Source organism: Branchiostoma lanceolatum, chromosome 4, assembly GCF_035083965.1.
Source record: "Branchiostoma lanceolatum isolate klBraLanc5 chromosome 4, klBraLanc5.hap2, whole genome shotgun sequence".
NCBI lineage: Eukaryota > Metazoa > Chordata > Leptocardii > Amphioxiformes > Branchiostomatidae > Branchiostoma > Branchiostoma lanceolatum.
The window spans coordinates 17,860,616-17,879,473 of record NC_089725.1 but is presented as its reverse complement, the minus strand read 5'-3'; the positions used below and the strand labels follow the sequence as shown (position 1 = coordinate 17,879,473).

The following is an 18,858-nucleotide window of genomic DNA, read 5'->3' as shown; positions in this document are numbered from 1 at the left end:
AATAGCAGCCTGTGCCAGCCCCCTGATGGGGAGGGGTCTGTTAATAGCCATGGACAGCATTATGTGCGTTGTATAGACACAGACTTACAGTTGTCTATAACCCAAGTAAGTGACAGTTTTACGTTATACAGAAAAGACCTACACAGCCAATAATGGGAAGATTCAATCATTTCTCGTTTATTTATTAATATTAGTAGACAAATACTGTGACATCTACACAAGTGACATCTTTTACTTGAACCATTAACACTACGGTTGTCCAGACTTTAAAATGTGACAGAACAGAAGGCAGTTGTATTTCTTGCTACAATTTCTTCTGTGTACCTGCAATTTGAAACTTCTAGTGCTCTTGAATGTCATTCACCAAACAGGCTCAGTAATAAAACTACTCAAAAGTATACATTGTCATGATACAATGTCTCATAGAATTAATGTAAATATTCAGCTTTGCAGAAACAGTGATTACGATATGTGCAATATAGATTGTAGTTGGTGGTATGATGTAATACCTCAAAGCCGTATCTGACATGTACTTCTACAGATAACTTCTACTGTGGTTTGCTATAAATTTCTTTGTCATGAACAGCAACAGCAGGATTAGTTCCAAATGCTTTGTGCAAAGCTTTCATCAGTGGTTGTCCATGTTTTTGTGCTATTTTCCAAGGCATTGCTACAGCAACATTTTTCATATTTTTCTTGAAGTGCTATTGTAATTGCTGCTTGAAAATTATAGTACTGATTAGAATAAGCGTGCTTGTAACTATATGGTGGAGCTCTGATGTAAAATAAAAATGACTGAGTAATCCTCAACGTGTTATACAAAATACAAGAAGATGTAAGTAGATATTATAGTATCCCTGCTTTTGGTATACTGTGTCTTAAGCTTCCCCTGGCAAAGGAATGATAGGTTATAAATACAAGTTAGTGAGGCCCATCACCCACTAAGCCCATATTTGTGACTCATACACTTCTCGACTTTCCACAGTGAGATGAAATGATCATCATAAGAGGACCAATCCTTGCTGTCATCAGTCTGGCGTCTCCACTAAGTTGTCTGCGGCATCCATCGCCAGTGCAGTTGCATCTTGCATTTTTAAGATCTCGGCCAAGGCACAATATAGGGGTTCACAGAACTTGGCATAACCAGAACTGAAAGAAGAAGAAAATCACTGTATAAATGTACTCACAACTCCACTTCAACTTGGTTTTTACAAGTAGGTTTAACCTCCTTGGTTTTTGATTTTCTTCTGTTCGATTAAATATCTGAACACAATATTACAACTGCCTTTTTGCAAGAAAAATACGAGCTCCTCTACATGCTCCCATATATCTGAACATTTTCATCTCATTTTTTTCGCATTTATTCTTTCACCCGCCAAATAGCTCAACTAACACACACATGCTAAGAGTAAGAAGCAAAGCCCACAACTTTATTTCTTGGCTTGTTATACATGTACATGTACATGTATGGTGTAAAATAATGCCTGAACAAAGGAGTCTTGGCTGAGAGCACACAACACAAATGTTTGCGCAACCTGTGTTGACATAACATGTCCTTGTGACTGTGTGTACACATCCAGCTTACCTGGTCAGGTGCAGATAGTCGTACATGTCGTTGTGGTTGATGGTCCCATCTGACTGCAGCAGGCCCTGACACACATCCACCAACTGTACACTGGGGATAGACTGGAGTAGGGAGGCCATTCTTCTGTTCACCTCCTCATTCTTCACACGCAGGGGGTTGGGCTGGTGCCCTCGTGGCGGTATAGTCTGGGATACAAAAACAACAATAATAAAGCAAACATGACCTACCTGAGAGTAAACTACTTTAGAAGAGCAAATATATGAATTACAAATGGACTTACATATGGACTTACATTTTAGAAGTTAGCACCTCATTGTCAATCATAACTGAAGCAATAAGTTTATTCACCAAAACCAAAACCTTGGCCTGTGGTTGTTGTTGTACAATGGTCCTCACACACGCCTCAATCCCCCCTGCAACCTGCTCCGCTGTGTGGCCGTGGTTGTTAGTCCCCGCAAGAAACACCACCACCTGAGGATCAGACAGGGTGAGAAATCTGTTGTTAGTACACATGACTTGTATACAAATGTTTTATCATATTGCCTATATGTCTGACTGTACCATTGGCTCTCATTAAACCTGATTTTCAAGCTTCATGTAGGAACAAGGCTGTGAACCAAGCCCTGAAACTCACTTCACTAGCTGAATGTTATAACTTACAAGAGAATTGTCCTTTACTAAATCATAAAATAAAGTTTTGGTCTTCACCTCCTGTGCTGATAGCATCTCCATTCCATATTTCATCCCATTATTGGGTAACTCACTTTGTATGAAAATTATGAAAAATTAACTATTCACCCATTCCTAGATTTTTCATTTCCCCGCATAGATTTTTCATTGCCCCACAATTTCATTGTCACAATGGTGTGACATGCTTTGTGGATGACACATTATTGACTATTGTGCAGAGATGACATGGGAAATGACCTGACCTTTGGTGCAATATTTTTCAGTTCACCGTTCTGTAGCCTCCAGAGGACATGCTGGGTCGCATCTCCGCCACAACCAAAGTTAAGACAATGCATCGGTTCAAACTTCTCTGTCCATATCTGTGGATCAAGTAACAGATAACAGAATTGGCATCTGACTGCTTTATCCATCTTTGTACCTCAATGCAATGAAATAAAATACAAATATAACTATCACCTAAGTATCTAGTCAAGGGTAGGTAACTACACTTCACCTGTGTCTGTGCCAGTTGCAGTATTAGAGAATCCCCCACAAACAAAACCTCAGGTTCCTTCTCGTGAGCTTCTCTCACATAGTGCTCATGCTGAAAAGTCAAAACAACAAATACATCAGTTTAACTGTATGTCTTTTCCTGAAAGTGGACTTACAAACTGCTTGCTAGGTTCATCTAGAAAGTACATACATCTTTACTGTCTAAACAGGTAAGAATTAACATTTCTAACTCCTTCTCAGGTTTTTCAATGCAAAGCTTATCATAATTTCATCACTGTAGTCATCCCTGCCACATGATGTCCCTATATACCATATCCATCCATCGTCTGTCCCCCTGTACATCCTCCACCGGGACAGGGGTGGCGGCTGGGTTTGTTGTCATGGCAACACTTCACACACACCTGGATGAAAACAACTATTTGTTAAAAAATTTGTTCAAAAAGTAAATCTATCACCCTGTGGTACATTGCAAATTGCATACCCAGTTTGCTTGGATAAGAAACCTAGTAGAGTAGTGACGTTGGCTAACATAAACTCGCGGGTATATAAATCCCGGTTTTACGTGAACTAACGTTACTAGTAGTGTTACTATCTATTACATATGTGACGAAGGCTGACAGCACAATATAAGAACTCAGGTGTACTACAAAAGCCAGGAGGTCGTGTGTATTGTGAAAATCATCATTGGCCATAAAGTACTTTTTGCTTTCGTTTGGAAATGTAATTTCGATCCCAATTAGCATGTCAAATTTTGATAATTAATGCCAAGAAATAGCTATGAAAAATGATATAATTTATGCACCATAATTAATATGCTCAAACTGCCATGTTAACTCTTTTTTTTTCCAAAAAGTTTTAATCAACTCTGATAAGACCTGAGCTTCGCCATATGTGGTATTTGTCTCCTTCTGTCAGTTCTCAGTGCCACGAAATGGCAGCTGTTCATAGACAGCTTTTATTACGTATACTTGCTACATGCATGTGCCTTGTCGAAATTCAACGATATCCCCAAAGCTATGACTGGATTTCGACATCTTCAAATCAGTTGTACGGCCATAGATTGTTTCCTGTCTCGATTTCTGGGGCTGCCCGCCCATAACATAAGACTCCATAAAACCCCTCCCTTTTGCCTTTTCGATTTTCCTCCCACCCCACCCACTGATCGTCCCAGGTCGCTGTGTTTTCACATACAACTGACAGCTATGAGCGTGTGTGTCGCTGACTGGGACAGGACACAAGACGAACGGTAGAAATGACGACGAAGAACTTTGAAGCAGAGAGACAAGAGGTTCGACCTACCTGGGACTTGCTGCACGCCAGAAGCTCTTTGACTTACTTAAGAGCACAGCAAAACGTAAAGTATCAGAAAGGAAGTAAATCTTGGGTACCTGACTATGATATCCTCTTTAAACCTACCATTGCGTTACTCTAAATATTCACTGCATATTTTAATGCTTCAATATTCTATATAATCCTTTGACAAAAGAAGTGTGAGTGAATATTAGAACTTTATTGGCGCTAGTGTTCGGTTTTCGCGGACTGACTTCATGACTTGTATCGTACAGGAGTTTTGTGGTGATAACAAAAAGAATAGAATTTACGCCTGAGTTCATGGTATCACCTATATCTCTTCGTCAGTCAGTTGAGAGCTAATTTTTTAATAATCAAGGTCAAAAGTTCGATGGTATATTCGTGGAGGCGATGGAGCAAAATGAGGGGGGAGTTGTAGAGCTCCTAGGAACATTGGTAGGAGATCCTCTTTAGGTCAGAGTTCAGACAGCTGAGATGGGCAAAGGCGTGTGCGAACTCTTCTCCCACTCCGTAACAGATCCTCTACGTTTCTTTGGTCCCTGATGTTGCTACACTAGAGAGTTTCATCGAAAGCAGTACTTTCGACCTTCTTGTGAATTTCATAGCCTCTACGTACTTCTAATAGTTCAGATAGGGCCGTATCTACCACACTGTTTCGCCAACCACGTGCGCAGGTTTTGGAACATGGCTGACGAAGAGGACAAGTCTGGAGCTGGAGTTGGTAAGCTCAAGGGGAGTAAACAAACTAAAAGGGCTCCGAGATACTTTGATGACAGGAGCGATGTGACGTCTAAGGACAAACACGGGAATGAAAAGCCATCAGAGGGGAAGTCTGCAGATGAGAAGAAGAAATCCGGGAAGAAAAGGACGTCTGCCCCGGATGGTGACCATGCGGACACTAAACGTGGGAAGGAGTCGTGGGACTCAGACGAGGAGAAGGACCCGTTCCCGGGAGAGGCACCTGTCAAAGAAGAAACCCTGGCAAGGTACACGAGAGGAGAAGGGAACAAAGTCAAGGTAACTGATTTTATGTATGAGTTTATGTCTGATTTTTTTTTCAGAAGACACTATATAATTTGTATAAATATTTGTATATGGACCACAGAAACGTAACGAACTTGTATAGGGATGATTCACAAAAGATGATTGTGATATCATGTCTTATGTTATCGTAAAAGCCATGGCTGATGGTTTAAGTTTCTATTTCTTCGATTTCTTTCAGATGCGAGCAAAAACTGCTGGACCAAAGCTGGAGCGGAAAACAATGGAGAAGAAGTTCCACCTGGCAGCTAAGCAGGCAGCCAGGGCAGAGCTGTTGCTGGGCGAGGACCATGGTTACCTGGAAGCATCTGATGATGAAGATACAAGTCAGCTGTCTCAGACTGACATAGCAGATGCTGTGGATATCAGTGCAGCACAGAAGCACTTTGACCTGAAGCTGGACAAGTTCGGTCCCTACAGGATGAACTACACACGGAATGGGAGGTTCCTGGTCATTGGAGGAAGAAGAGGGCATGTGGCAGCCTTGGATTGGATGAGTAAGAAGCTTCTGTGTGAGATCAATGTGATGGAGGGGGTGCATGATGTGAAGTGGCTTCACGTCGAGACCATGTTTGCTGTGGCCCAGCAGAGGTGGACGTACATCTACGACCATCAGGGAGTCGAACTGCACTGTCTTAAAAAATTCAATAATGTTCTTAAGATGGAATTTCTCCCCTACCATTTCCTCCTTGCAACAGCTAGCTCCACTGGTTTCCTGCAGTACTTGGATGTGTCCCTAGGGAAAGAATTAGTTGCCATCAATGTGAAGCAGGGCTGCTTGAATGTCATGACCCAAAATCCACAGACTGCTGTGGTTCACCTTGGTCATGCCAATGGTACCGTTACGCTATGGAGTCCCAATGTCAAGGAACCACTCGCCAAGCTGTTGAGTCATGTCACCGCAGTACGTTCCATTGCCGTAGACAAGACAGGGACCTATATGGCCACATCCGGGCAGGACCGTTACATGAAGGTCTTTGACATTCGTGCCATGAAACCGCTGCAGGTGTATCGCATGTCTGCAGGGGCTGGACAACTGGCCTTCAGCCAGACAGGGCTGGTTGCAGCTGCACTTGGAAATGTGGTAGAGGTGTACAAGGACTGCTGCAGCAATGTGGCAGAGAAACCTTACCTCACCCATCGTCTGCGCAACAACATAAGTGGTCTGCAGTTCTGTCCATACGAGGACGTTCTGGGGGTCGGCCACCGAGACGGATTCACAAGCCTTCTCATCCCTGGTGCTGGTGAGGCAAACTTTGATGCCTTTGAGAATAACCCCTACCAAACGAAGAAACAGCGTAGGGACTACGAAGTGAAGATGTTACTGGAGAAGATCCAGCCAGAGATGATCGGACTTGAACCAGGTGGAGTGGGACAGGTCAGTCAGCTCACAGCTCAGGAAGTGGAGAAAAGAGAGCAGGAAGCCGTTCAGAAGAAATTCGAGCCTGCCAGGAAAAAGAAGGGCCGCAGCAAGTCCCTAAAGACAGTACAAAGAACGAAGGGTGTAGAGGAGGAGTGGAGAAGGATGAAAGTGAGACAAAAGATGAGGGAAGAAGAAGAGAAACGAAAGAAACAACAGAAAGATCAAAAGAAGAAGGAAAAGTGGGGATCAGCTTTGGATCGTTTTCAAAGAAAAGACAACTGACTCAATAGCAAAGAAAGTTAGTCATGAGTGCACTATCAGAACAGCACACACAGTGAAAATTGTAGTGTTGTCTCCTACTAGTAGGAACATTTAAAGATAGAACAGACAACAAAAGAACTGCCTTGTAGATATGCAATGGAAGACAGTAGCAATTGAGCTATGTAAACCTTGTTTTATGATCTTCGAAGTAATTCATTATCCAAATATTTCTGCAGCTGCCATGTCATGATGATCTTACTTCTTAGTTTGTTGGAAATAAGTTTTGGTATTGAAATCAATGCACATAGTATTAGGATTATAATTTCATATTATGCCATGATATAGAAAGTCGGCAAAGTACCTAACATGTGGGAAATCATGTGTTTCATATTACTGTGGGTCATTAGAATAAATGAATACCATTTTAGAACAGCAAGTACGTATGCATGATTTTACTGCACAGCTACTTTTTCTATGTAACTGCTGGTGTTAGTAATTGAGACAATTACTAGTTGTACATTTGAATGGCATTGCCTAAATCAAGTGACAAGTTGAACTGTAGCTCCATAAGTATTAAGAACAGGACTACAAATATCAGTTGTTCCAAACAGCCTCTTTAATGCCAAGGTAGAAATCTCTGTTCTAATTGTAATGTTTCTGGCATATTGAGTTACTGATATCTTGAGTAACGTTACTCTTAAAACAACACATGTGAATGTGCAAATACTCAAATGTGAACAAGAATGCATCAAGTTATTGCACATAATGAGGCATCATCAAGAATTCTACAGACAACCCTTGTGTCTTATCCACTGCTACTAGGATAGATATTCCATTTAACATTGTTACCTCCATTGCGACAGCACTTTCTGAAGACAAGGGCTTAACAACACGTATGCTAAAATTGATGCTGTGAGCTAGCTGAGATGATCATAATATACATGAGCATATGACATAAGCTATTTAGTACATAGCAATAATGGATATGTTAGTGATATACACATGTATAGAATACTGGAATGATGTAAGACACCAAGAACTCACAATGCATTTGTTCAATGTTTAAAGTTTTCTGTAGATAATTGCTGGAATACTTGCCCAGCTTAACCATTTCAATATACAAAAATGTACATACACAGCTTACAAGTCCAGTTAATATACAATACTTTGAAGGACTCTTAAGTCTTTAGTAGGCCAAGCCATACTGGTCATACTTCATACCATATAAATATATATGTATATACATAACAATACATGTAAACTTCAGTTTCATGACCACATACCTTTGCCAAATGATGTTAATTTTTTCGATAGACGTAAGTTTCTAAGAGATCATGCAAATAATGAGGCCCTAATTGGCATGATTAATGTTCACCTTTACTCATCTTCCAAATTTTAAACAAGTATGAAATTTCTGTCATTAACCAGTACTTATGGAATTTTCTCATTGATTATGCAAAAGACGATCTTCATTCTCATAATTGATATCTGTTGATATTCCTTTGTTCCATGTCCAATGTTTGAGTCCTATCATGGAATACAGCAGATTTCTCAAATTTCCTCGTTAATCATGAAAAATAGATCCTGATTTGCATAATGAGCACCTAATTATACCAATTATCACCAAAGCTGTCTACATTCCAAAAATCATGACAATCAGTCAACCCCATTCTTGAATTATTCTCTTCCAAAGTTTTTTAAAAAGCTGCTTGGGGCCTAGCCTGACTAAATCGTGCTCCTAGCGGCCGGCCTGACAGTTACCGCCCCCCCCCCCCCCCTCAAACCTACACTGCTAACTCTGCTCATCATTGCATATGCAGAACACACACGGGAGGTTCCACTGCACTTTTGTATGGTCTTCTACCCACATAGCAAATATCGTTAGGATCCATCCACAGCTTCTTGAGGTCTGCTGTCCATACACACACACACAGACTAACTGCACCGAAGACATAAACGTCTACGGAAAAGTAATTATGAGTCCTGTACAGTCATGTGAGCCATGTCTTGGCAGGCCTGGGACTCTCCCATGTGGTCAGCCAGGGCGGTAAGGATGTCCAGAAGGAGGTCACGGTTCAGGGATCGAACCTTGGGAAGTCTGGCCACCTGGAAAGAGAAATACTGCTTTGTCAAAAGAGACTTCACTAAATAATTGATGTAACTCATATGCACATTATGGTGTTACTGACATAGCAGTTGTGACTGAAGTGTTAAGTAATGAGCAGAATCCTGCCTATATATGAGGAGAATCAGGCCCTGCAAAAGAAATGCTAGTATGTACCAGAACAGTGATATGATCTTATGTAGAACATCCCTACATATAGGTCAGCCTGTGATCAGCAACAACATCTAGTAATCAGAAATGCTGTTACCGGTAACTTTCTTGTCAAACACTTGAACTCAGTTGGGATACCTTTGGGAAATGTTCCACAATTATTCTCAGGGCGTGTCTCTTCATATCTGACGCTCCCACTCGGTCAGCTGCTTCCAATATCTGTGTTCAAACATAACAGTACATCAGAACTTAGTACATGAATTGAACCTGAAACTGTTGGTTCTAGCTGTGATCTTCACTTCAACGCAATGGCTAGTTTAAAGGAAAGCTACACAAAAAAATTGAAAATCCTTCTATGCTATGCTTAATATATTCCAAAGTCAAATTCTTACTTCAAGTTGTTCTACATAAGTCCGTCATAGTTCTGGGATTTTCCACAGTTTGCAACTTATGCCGTGCTGACGCCTTCTCACCTGACAATTGAATTATATGACGTCAGTGTTTCAAATTTTTCACCTGATGATTGTATTATATAACGTCAGTGTTCTAAAATTCAATCATCAGGTGAAAAATTTGAAACACTGACGTCATATAATTCAATTATCAGACGAGAAGGCGTCAGCACGGCATAAGTTGCAAACTGTGGAAAATCCCAGAAAAATGACGGACTTATGTGGAACAGCTTGAAGTAAGAATTTGACTTTGGAATATATTAAGCATGGTATAGAAGGATTTTCAATTTTTTTGTGTAGCTTTCCTTTAAGAGACCAACAGCTGATATTCTTCAAAATGTGAAAAAGAGTGACATTGAAAAACCTGTACCACAAACAACTTAAAAACACAGCTCTCCTAGGAAAGTCTGGCAAATGCAATCCATCCTAAACGAACTGTGGATAAAAATGTAATGAAATTCCATCTCACCTGGACCACATTCTTGACAGACACGTTCATCTCCAGGTTGTGCTTACAGTAGGCCTGTAGTCTGTTGTTGGAGAAGCCATAAAAGTATGGGGCTGAGAACAGGTAGCTGGGCAAATGGTCAAGTGCATTTAGAGACATATTGGTGATCTGTGTTTGGGCCTTGTGGTGTCTAGTTCCTGGTTTCTAGATAAAACATTATTTCTATATATAAATAGGACTGAAAGAAGACACTTTTAGTCTACTAACAGCATCATCTAATTCTTATCAACTTGCTACAATAACATCTTCAATATTTTTGTTCATTTAAAAATAAAAGCACACTTTTATTGACTATTCTATTTATTCAACTTCTCTAGTTCTTTCATTAACCTGAGCTGTTTGTACTTGTAGGATACAGAGAATCTTCAGGAGGCATGGTGATGTCCCCATAGTAGATGTAGCGTAGCAGCGATTCAAAGGCTTGGGTTGAAGGAATCATTTCGCCTATGGAGATCTGTAATTGACAAACAAAGGATCAAATATTTTTTATGTATTTCATCATTCATCCAACACAGCAGTATGTTATGTTAGGACTATATTTCTGAGATTATGTTTACTACTACAACTTGAATTTCAACTGTGTTGCTTGGATTTACCATCAATGCACTTATTAATTCATACTTGACACTACAGTAGTCAACAACTTATTGAATGTAGTCTTTACGAGCTGTCATGTAAATTTTTCATGTAAATGTCATCATATTTAAAAGGGCATATGGTAGCTTGACATTAACAGTTCATCAGTCATTCAAGCATGCCTGTCAATCCTAACATTAGCAAAATGCTTTCAAAAAAAATATCGTACATTTTCTTTTGAAGTCTATCTATTGACGGGTTTACTCACTGTGACCTCTCTGTCTTCTGGCATAAAGGAACGAAACATGGCCTCAAAGTAACTGTAAAAAAGTACAAATATCATAACTTGTGTGTCAAATATTGGCATTGATTGGTAATACATGTATCAAATAAAGCAATCTGTGAATAACCTTTCAGGCCAGGTCCAATAAATTACATAGAAGGGTCTAATTTAGAGTGAGATATTGCAGTGCTCTTACTGAATACAGATGAAATGGAGTGTGGCATCTTACATAATGACATACAGAGAAATACCAATACATGTAGCTGTTCTGTTAATTGAGTATTGATCATGAGTATTTGTTAATAACCAGTACTCTACAGAGGCACTTTGTTGGTTGGGAATGCTTTTGCATGCAGCTTTTAAAGATCACAACATAGTATTCTACCTGCTTCTTGCCGCCAGAATAGACTTGTGAGCTGGGAATGGGACTCCATCTAACAGCAGGGTGATGTCACAGAACTCCTGGCCAATCCCGCTCTTCAGAAACCATTCTATGTCCTGCTCTAGGGTGTTGGCTGTGGGACAAAATTTTGGTGAAAATTTGCATTATAGCCAACAGTACTGGCACTTCTGTGACTAGGAAAATGTCAATAACTCAGAGAACATTGACACATACGATACATATATCAAATCGTTACCATTATAAAGAGAAACATTTTAACCAGCACTGAAGATGTAAGAAGTGCCTACCTATGCCTCCAGTGTTGGACTCTGGCAGAGGGTGGATGGGGTTTGAGGACTGTTTCCGTCTGATTATCTCCACCATGAGGGGCTGGGGCACGGTCTCAAACTCTGTACTCATCACAATCTGGTTGTAGTGACTCTCTCGTACAATGAAGTTTAGACACAGTTCCTAAGTAACAAAGGCAAAAACTTACATGTATTTCTTCCAAAGTTTATCAGTTTGCAAACCAAGTTAATTCATTATAGATATCAGAATACTTAACTAAATAGCTAAAAATGGAATACAATTTCATGAGTGTACCAAGACATAATAAAATATGAAACAGAAGGACAATACCATCAAATTTCAAAAACCTACATGTAGATAATCATGATGTAGATAATCATGAGACAAACAAGGACTAGCAGTGGCATTTGACACTAAGAGAACACAATCTAATAGGACCTCTCCTTCAGCTCTATCAGCCTACATGGCATTCTTACACACACAAGTCTATAGCATAATATACACATGTCCAGATACCTTGAGCAGATCCAGGTGCAGCTCAGCAGCATGCTGTAAAGCCACCAGCACGTTGTTCAGCCGGATGGAGGCCTCCAGGTACTGTCGACACATCTGTTCCAGCCGACCTAGGCGGTACTTATGGGGAGTACAACACACTTTAGACAGTGTTCACTAGAGCTGCTACTCTAACAATGGCTGTATCACTTTAGTGATCATTCCTACGTGTCAATAGCTGTAATGTACAACTCAAACTTATGTATCCAATATTTTTTTTTACCGGGTAAAACAACGATGAAAGCTAACTTAAGAATGTAGGGAGAACAAAGAACAAATGGCAAGCTTAGTCAAGGAGGGGAGTTCAAGGAACTACATGTATGTGCTATGTTGATGATAGTAGGGTCTTAAAGAGTTTATGGTGACCTCTTCCCCCTGACATCAGTAAAAAGTACCCAGGTAGCCATGTGAAGAGTAATTGCAAGCTAACAGTAAGCTATTTTGGAGTAACGTTATGTAGAGAAGTATGTACTAAATGAAAAATTAAAGGAAAGAAATAATGATTTTTGGTGAGAAGCAAACCATTTCTAATTCTGTTATATATCAGTGTTAATCTATCCATAGGACACCCACTAAGTCAAAACATCACTGAAACAAAACAGACAGACAAAACCTGCAAACTTTTCTTCATTAGATACGGACTAGCAAAAGTTGCATGATGTTACTGAGAGTTACATGTAGTAGGCATAGTACAAAATGACTATAACTACTATTGCAGGAGCAGGTGGATGTTTAATTTGATTAAGCAATTGATAACTGAAATGCATCTACAAGGAAGCAAAGGATAGCAGAGCTCATGACAAGACAATTCAAACATGCAGCAGTTCAATACCTGGATGGCCAGGCCATACACATCCATAATTAGCAGCACACCATCAATACTGTAGCCATCTTGCCCTGGAATATCAAGCCAGAAACATCATTCACAGTGTCATTCTCCAGCAAGACAGATAAAAGTAACAATGACACTCATGCATTAAGATTCCTGAACTGACACTTCACAGACATGGGTAACAGGGTCTTCTATATCCTGCTAGTGTCACCATCAGATTGAAAATAATATTGACCATGTAAGTGTAAGTTGCAAAGGATCTTGTGAGCCTTGCACAAAGAGTTCACCTCTTCCACCAGGCTTGATACGGTCTGTGTAGATGAACTGTAGGACCATTTGGAAAGCTCTGGGCTGAGCATTCCTTAATGGTACTTCCAGCATGCTGTCACAGAAATACTGTCCCCCACGCTGGGTCGTCGTCATCGTGCCGTCTTCACCTTCCTCCTGTAGGCGCTGTACAGAGGGGGAAATATACATGAAGGCACTCAACAACAATTCTGATGATAGAAGTACAAGCTCTACACTAATACAGTCAATCAATGTGCATTTAGACCTACACAAGTCACTTTGGTCTCTATAGGTCCTCATTGATCCTTTACTGCTTTGCTTGTCATATCTGTATACAGTACCCTTTAGCACACTTGTATTTGAATTCTTATCTTCATTAGTAGTGACTATCATAAGGAATGGGATAAAATAAAATATGAATCTCTACCTTTTGAAGCACTCTGTCCCTGGCCTCCACAATTTTTGTGTTGAGTTGCTCTGACCTTGCAGCAACAAGTGCTATGTGTGCAGGAATGTGTTCTTCTGCCTGTGTGTACAATAGGAGAGGTATACGTGTTATATACACACCGTGCTACTGCAACTAAAAGTTGTTAAACTTACTGCAATATGATATCAATACACACATATCAATCTCACATCAAATCTGCCTGAATGTCTGCCTGTCTCCAGGATTTATAAGCTCAATGACACAGACCTGTTTTTTCATTCTTCCTTTGCAAAACCAGAACAGAGGAATAGGGTGCATCAATTTCAATAAGAAAATCACAACGTTACTATCATCCTTAACTGTCACTGAATAATTGAAACTAGAGCTCCTACCTCCCCAACAATGAAGTCTACATCACAGAACTGCTGGCTCTCCAGTAGACGACTGAAATCTTCATGCAAGGTGCATTTTGGATATGTTGAAAACTGGAACAGAATATAGTATGATATTACATGGCTGATGACATCATCCAAAGGCCTTTAGTATAGAAATGATGGGTCTGGTTGGCAGTGTCTAAATATATGTACTACAAGAAAAGAAAATGATCAACATACTGTAATGAACACAAACACAAGTACAATGTACCTGGAATCTGTACATCTCTCCACTGCGTATGTTGTTGTCCACGGTTCCACCGAAGATAAACATGGCGTCCCCGACAACAGCTGCAGCATGGAACAGTCTGCCTGAAGGAACCTGTGCCAAGAAGGGTAGGCAATGTTTTATAAGTGCCAAATTAGATTAACTGGAGATACTGTGATAAGCACATCAGGTCCTAGGTTGTGATCTGATACATGGGAATAATATTCAATACACAAATCTGTGTACAATGAGGCAATTGTAGAATCAGTATTTGATTTACAGAGGACAAATATAGATGTATAGCCATAATGGCATTGATAAGAGACCACAGAATAAAAGGAAAGTCATGAGGTAAAATGAACCAAAAAGGTCAGAAAACAGAGGGTTCGCAATCCTACCTCACTATCAGCAGTTGGGTGGATCACTTCCCATGTCTGAGTGTCAAGGTCAAAACTGAAATTGATAAAAGAATAATCTGTCAGGTTGCTACACATCAATTGCCTGCATTTGTCCAAGACAGTACCCCTACAAGTAGTTTGTCTAGAATATATACATACTTTCTGAACTGGAAAAGGACAACATTTCAATATCTATCTTGACAGACAGGGGAAAGAGTAAAAGTGAAGTGTTACCGACATGACTTACCAGTGCAGTTCATTAGGCAGAGTGTTGTCTGCTGCCCCTCCAAACACATACAGGTGGCGGTCAAAGGCCACCATAGTGTGACCATACCGACGCTGTGGGGGTGGGGGGCACCCACGTAGGAGGTGCTCTGTCGGGATTCGTTCCCATCTACAAAACAGAATAGGTAAGATCTCAACAGCTGTTCATTGTAGCCCAGCATCAGGTGGTTATGGTGTTTTTCAAGAAATTGATATCTGAGCAACTCAAACAATATGAGGGAAGTTTTACTCACTTCTTCTCCTTGAAGTGGAACTGAAAGAGGCTGTTGGTGATTTTGGCTCCACTCTGTCCAGAGAAGACAAACATGCTGTCCCTGGCCACAGCCACGGGGAAGTTACAGCAGGTGGGGGGGCACTCTCCCTGCTGGTGCACCTCCTCCCACTGCCTGGTCTCTCCAGTCAGGGAGATGGTCCACATGTCATTCAACCTAAATACAAAGGTACGTAAGTGGTGCATAGGCTACATACATATAATAGGATGGTAAAAAAGTTATTACTGACAACTTTTACAACCACGGCTCCCGAGGGACCGAGATAAATATATATATATACATATATCGCCTGAACCAATCATGGAGGCCCTAATTGAAAAATTGGCAGAACTTTTTTAAAATACGTATTTGTATCTTTTGTGGATACGAATTAACACCATCCATTCAAATAACCCTGATACAGTTTTCACATTGGTAAGAAATATGTTTCCTATCAACATTGGAAACCTTGCTAACATACCTTGTGTTTCCATCATAACCAGCAAATATCCACATACTTCCTTCATAGATGGAGGCACCATGGGCAGAACGAGCAGGAGGTAACCTGGCAATAACAACATAGTCATTAACATCAATGACAAAGCAGCATATTTTAGAAGAAAAAGCATCTTTTAGAAGAAAAAAAGGATTGGTTTCTACCAATAGAACCACATGCTGGACTAGGACTTGTCTTCCTTACCTGCCGTCAACATGCCACTCAACCCACTGCCCTGTGGCAAACTTGTATTCGAACAAATCATTCTTGTTTCTCAGATTGGAGTTTGAGTAGATGTCTCCAGTGTAGCCTCCTACAGTCACATAACAAAAAAAGAACATAATATTGCCTGTTGGTACTTTAAGACTCAAAGTTGGTCAGGATACAGTCATCACCAACAATTCAATAAATATTCATATTTCATTATTGCCATAAACTGTTAAGAGTAAAAATATGAATACATGACATTGTGCAAATGACTGTTTGAATGATGTTCAGAAGCTCAAAATGCTGGTAGAGCTATAGTATTGCCTGTACTTTAAATTAAGACTTCTTGAATAAAAAACCAATGGTAAAAGTTAATGAACTGACACTTTTTGCTGTCCTATGCAGCTAAGCATTGTTAAGTCATTATTTTTCAGTATCTGTCAACACTTGCTGTACTTACCAAATACAAACATGCTTCCGTTAAACACCACAGCAGAATGGTGGTATCTGGGAGGGGGAGGGCTGCCTGTAGTGAAGGCCCTGAAACATGGTTTAAGTACCATCACTCAATATTATGTAAAAGGCGGCATGGTGTATTGAATACATTCACAGTGTGGTTTAAGTACAACAGATACCAACAGATTTGATTTGATTTATTCATTTGGCTGTATTATCATACCAACAGATAAAAAATAATATGGAAATTAAACTCTACCAGATGTCTCATTGAGCACTTACCTTCCCCAAGAACAGTCTTTTACATCAAACCGCAACAAATCATTCAGCATATTCTTCCTGAAACAGACAGTGGGACAACATTACTGTACTGGACATCTATTTACATTATGACTTTTTGTTTGTATAGGAGTAATAATGTATCTTAATGATTTGTAATACAAGAGTTTAAATGAAAATAAAATGTAGCGTCTCACCCATTGTCTCCTCCAAACACATACACAGCATCCTTGTATGGAACAACTGTGTGTTTGCTCCTCCTGGAAAGAAAGAAAAAAAATTCAACTTGCCTGCATGACCAACTGACAATAAATAGCAATATGACACATGTACTAGTATATCTGTCGACACGACAGGAGAATCCATCACATGTATATAGTTGCAATAAAGAAGTCAGTATCACTCACAATCACATGAAGCCATTATCGCTTTATGAAATATCTTTGTTGTGTACTTACCGTGCTCCCACAAACTCATCACAAGGGGGTAGCTTCCGCCATCGATGGACAGTTTCAAATGGTCCAAAGTCCAGTGTCATGTACTCCGCACCGTCCGAGCAACAGCCATTGTGATCACCGTCCGATAGCACGGCAGGGCGAGGAATACTCCCTGCCATACGATCTCTTCAACTGAAACAACATGGAGTAAAAGATGATTTTAGACGTAACCTTAAGTATGTTAGCCGGTGTGATACTTTTAATGGTCAGCTATAACGCATATCGTAGTCTCCACCAGACTAACTACGCTCCGTGGCTATAGGGAAAATAATTTGCCAGGGGAGTCGGGAGTTTGGCCTCCATATGGTTTAGCCGGCCGCACAGTCCACAGGGGGGAAATGAATGTTTACCTTCCTGCGAACAGACACTCCTGCAGTCCTGGCTAATTATCCCCTTTTTGCATAATTCTACAATCTGTGATTCCGCAGGAAGGCCTGGTGGAGGCTAGCTAAAAATTATCAACAGAATAAAGATTCAGATCTCGATCAAAGAATTTTTCATCTTCACATGCATGATGTTGATACATATAATACTGTAAATGCATTAAGTTTGTGTGAATTTAATTTTGCGGTTAGAGTAATTTGAGTGTTTGCGGTGGTTTTAAGTTCACGTTTCTGACATGATAGTAGGAGGACAAAAAATTTTGTGGTCACCAGGTTTTGAGTTCTTGGCAAAGAGCTTACCGTGAAAACCGTGAAAATAAAACCACCGCAAACATTTCTGCATTCAAAGTAATAATAATTGGACTACAGTCTCATACACTGTTCCAACATCTGTTTATGTCACCCATGGCCAGCTGGCAGGAAGATGAGATTGGCTGTCTGTTGCCCATTGGACAATCTTCTACAAATATATAGTATATATAAAGTATATAGTAAAAAGGAGATATATGTATCATCACATTTTGTAGTCTGTCATTATGAGCAAGCTAACATATCAGAAATATTCGGCAACAACAAATATCTGTAAAAGACTGTAATATTGAGTTGTAAGATTTATGACATTTATTCATATCATGACCAAGGACATTATCATTCCCCTTGGCAGACAAGGGGGACACGATATTTTGCTTCTATCTTGTGACATATAACGTTAACACAGCAATAATACTCCTCAAGACCCAAACAACTGATTCCTCCCTCACAGTCACAACTTCGGAGAAGGCTGGGTGAAAGCAAGGAGGTTGAAAAGGGCACAGCTTTTCCTTGCTGAGGGGAGGAAACAGCATCTTGACGAAGAAGGCATAAACTGAAACATTACCAGGCATCTTAAAACAACGTAAAAAGAGCAATACCTCCAAACTAAAAGATGACAGACCCCTTACTTCACCGGCTGACAATATTGGCGTCCTTGGTCGTTGATTATATTAAACACAACCTGCCAAAGATCTTCCCACAGCTGATAGCAGCTCTGATGTCTGGGTCAGCTGCTACCGAATCAGGAACTAGTTTTACAGCGGAAATGCAAAACAATGATTTTGGGGGAAACGTTTCAATGCCACACATTTAGATAACAAAAGAATAAGATTATTTGCAATATTTTACTGCTGCAAAAGTTGACAGAATGAATGAAATTTATTGTTTTGACGTCTATTTTTTAAATCGGTTCGGGCCAAATAAGTAGCTAGGTTCTGGTTCCAGGCCTGGTCTGTGCAGGCCCACTTCGCGCTATTTTCCCTCAATGCACGGGGCCCACGTGATTATGAAAGGGCTTCTATGAT

The 18,858-nt window shown here is 40.2% G+C and overlaps 3 protein-coding genes across 6 annotated transcripts; 1 reads left to right on the top strand and 2 right to left on the bottom strand.

The window, feature by feature from the left end:
• Positions 1–150: 150 nt before the first annotated feature.
• LOC136433037 (platelet-activating factor acetylhydrolase IB subunit alpha2-like) lies at positions 151–4,186 on the bottom strand. 2 transcript variants are annotated; one of them, XM_066424801.1, is made up of 7 exons: positions 4,067–4,186; positions 3,078–3,168; positions 2,769–2,858; positions 2,518–2,634; positions 1,934–2,056; positions 1,586–1,770; positions 151–1,149 (listed from the first exon to the last, which is right to left on the bottom strand). In XM_066424801.1, exons 2-7 carry the CDS (start codon positions 3,147–3,149, stop codon positions 1,029–1,031), a joined length of 708 nt encoding a protein of 235 aa, XP_066280898.1. In that variant the 5' UTR covers positions 3,150–3,168; positions 4,067–4,186; the 3' UTR covers positions 151–1,028. The 2 variants fall into 2 exon arrangements, with proteins under 2 accessions (XP_066280898.1, XP_066280900.1); XM_066424803.1 differs by lacking the exon at positions 4,067–4,186 and adding an exon at positions 4,013–4,037.
• A 339-nt stretch (positions 4,187–4,525) lies between these two features.
• On the top strand, positions 4,526–7,877 carry LOC136433033 (WD repeat-containing protein 46-like). Its single transcript, XM_066424798.1, has 2 exons — positions 4,526–5,095; positions 5,301–7,877. The coding sequence occupies exons 1-2, from the start codon at positions 4,763–4,765 to the stop codon at positions 6,762–6,764; spliced, it is 1,797 nt and encodes a 598-aa protein (XP_066280895.1). The 5' UTR covers positions 4,526–4,762; the 3' UTR covers positions 6,765–7,877.
• Positions 7,338–18,626, bottom strand: LOC136433032 (leucine-zipper-like transcriptional regulator 1). Of its 3 annotated transcripts, none has more exons than XM_066424795.1 (23): positions 18,433–18,626; positions 17,100–17,270; positions 16,839–16,901; positions 16,645–16,701; positions 16,367–16,446; positions 15,904–16,012; positions 15,685–15,768; positions 15,186–15,380; positions 14,915–15,061; positions 14,668–14,722; positions 14,273–14,383; positions 14,020–14,112; positions 13,628–13,726; positions 13,200–13,365; positions 12,913–12,977; positions 12,045–12,161; positions 11,528–11,690; positions 11,223–11,352; positions 10,823–10,874; positions 10,335–10,432; positions 9,940–10,045; positions 9,157–9,237; positions 7,338–8,849 (listed from the first exon to the last, which is right to left on the bottom strand). In XM_066424795.1, the coding sequence occupies exons 2-23, from the start codon at positions 17,255–17,257 to the stop codon at positions 8,718–8,720; spliced, it is 2,361 nt and encodes a 786-aa protein (XP_066280892.1). In that variant the 5' UTR covers positions 17,258–17,270; positions 18,433–18,626; the 3' UTR covers positions 7,338–8,717. The 3 variants fall into 3 exon arrangements, with proteins under 3 accessions (XP_066280892.1, XP_066280894.1, XP_066280893.1); XM_066424797.1 differs by having other exon boundaries at positions 18,456–18,626; XM_066424796.1 differs by having other exon boundaries at positions 18,463–18,625.
• Between the last annotated feature and the right edge of the window lie 232 nt (positions 18,627–18,858).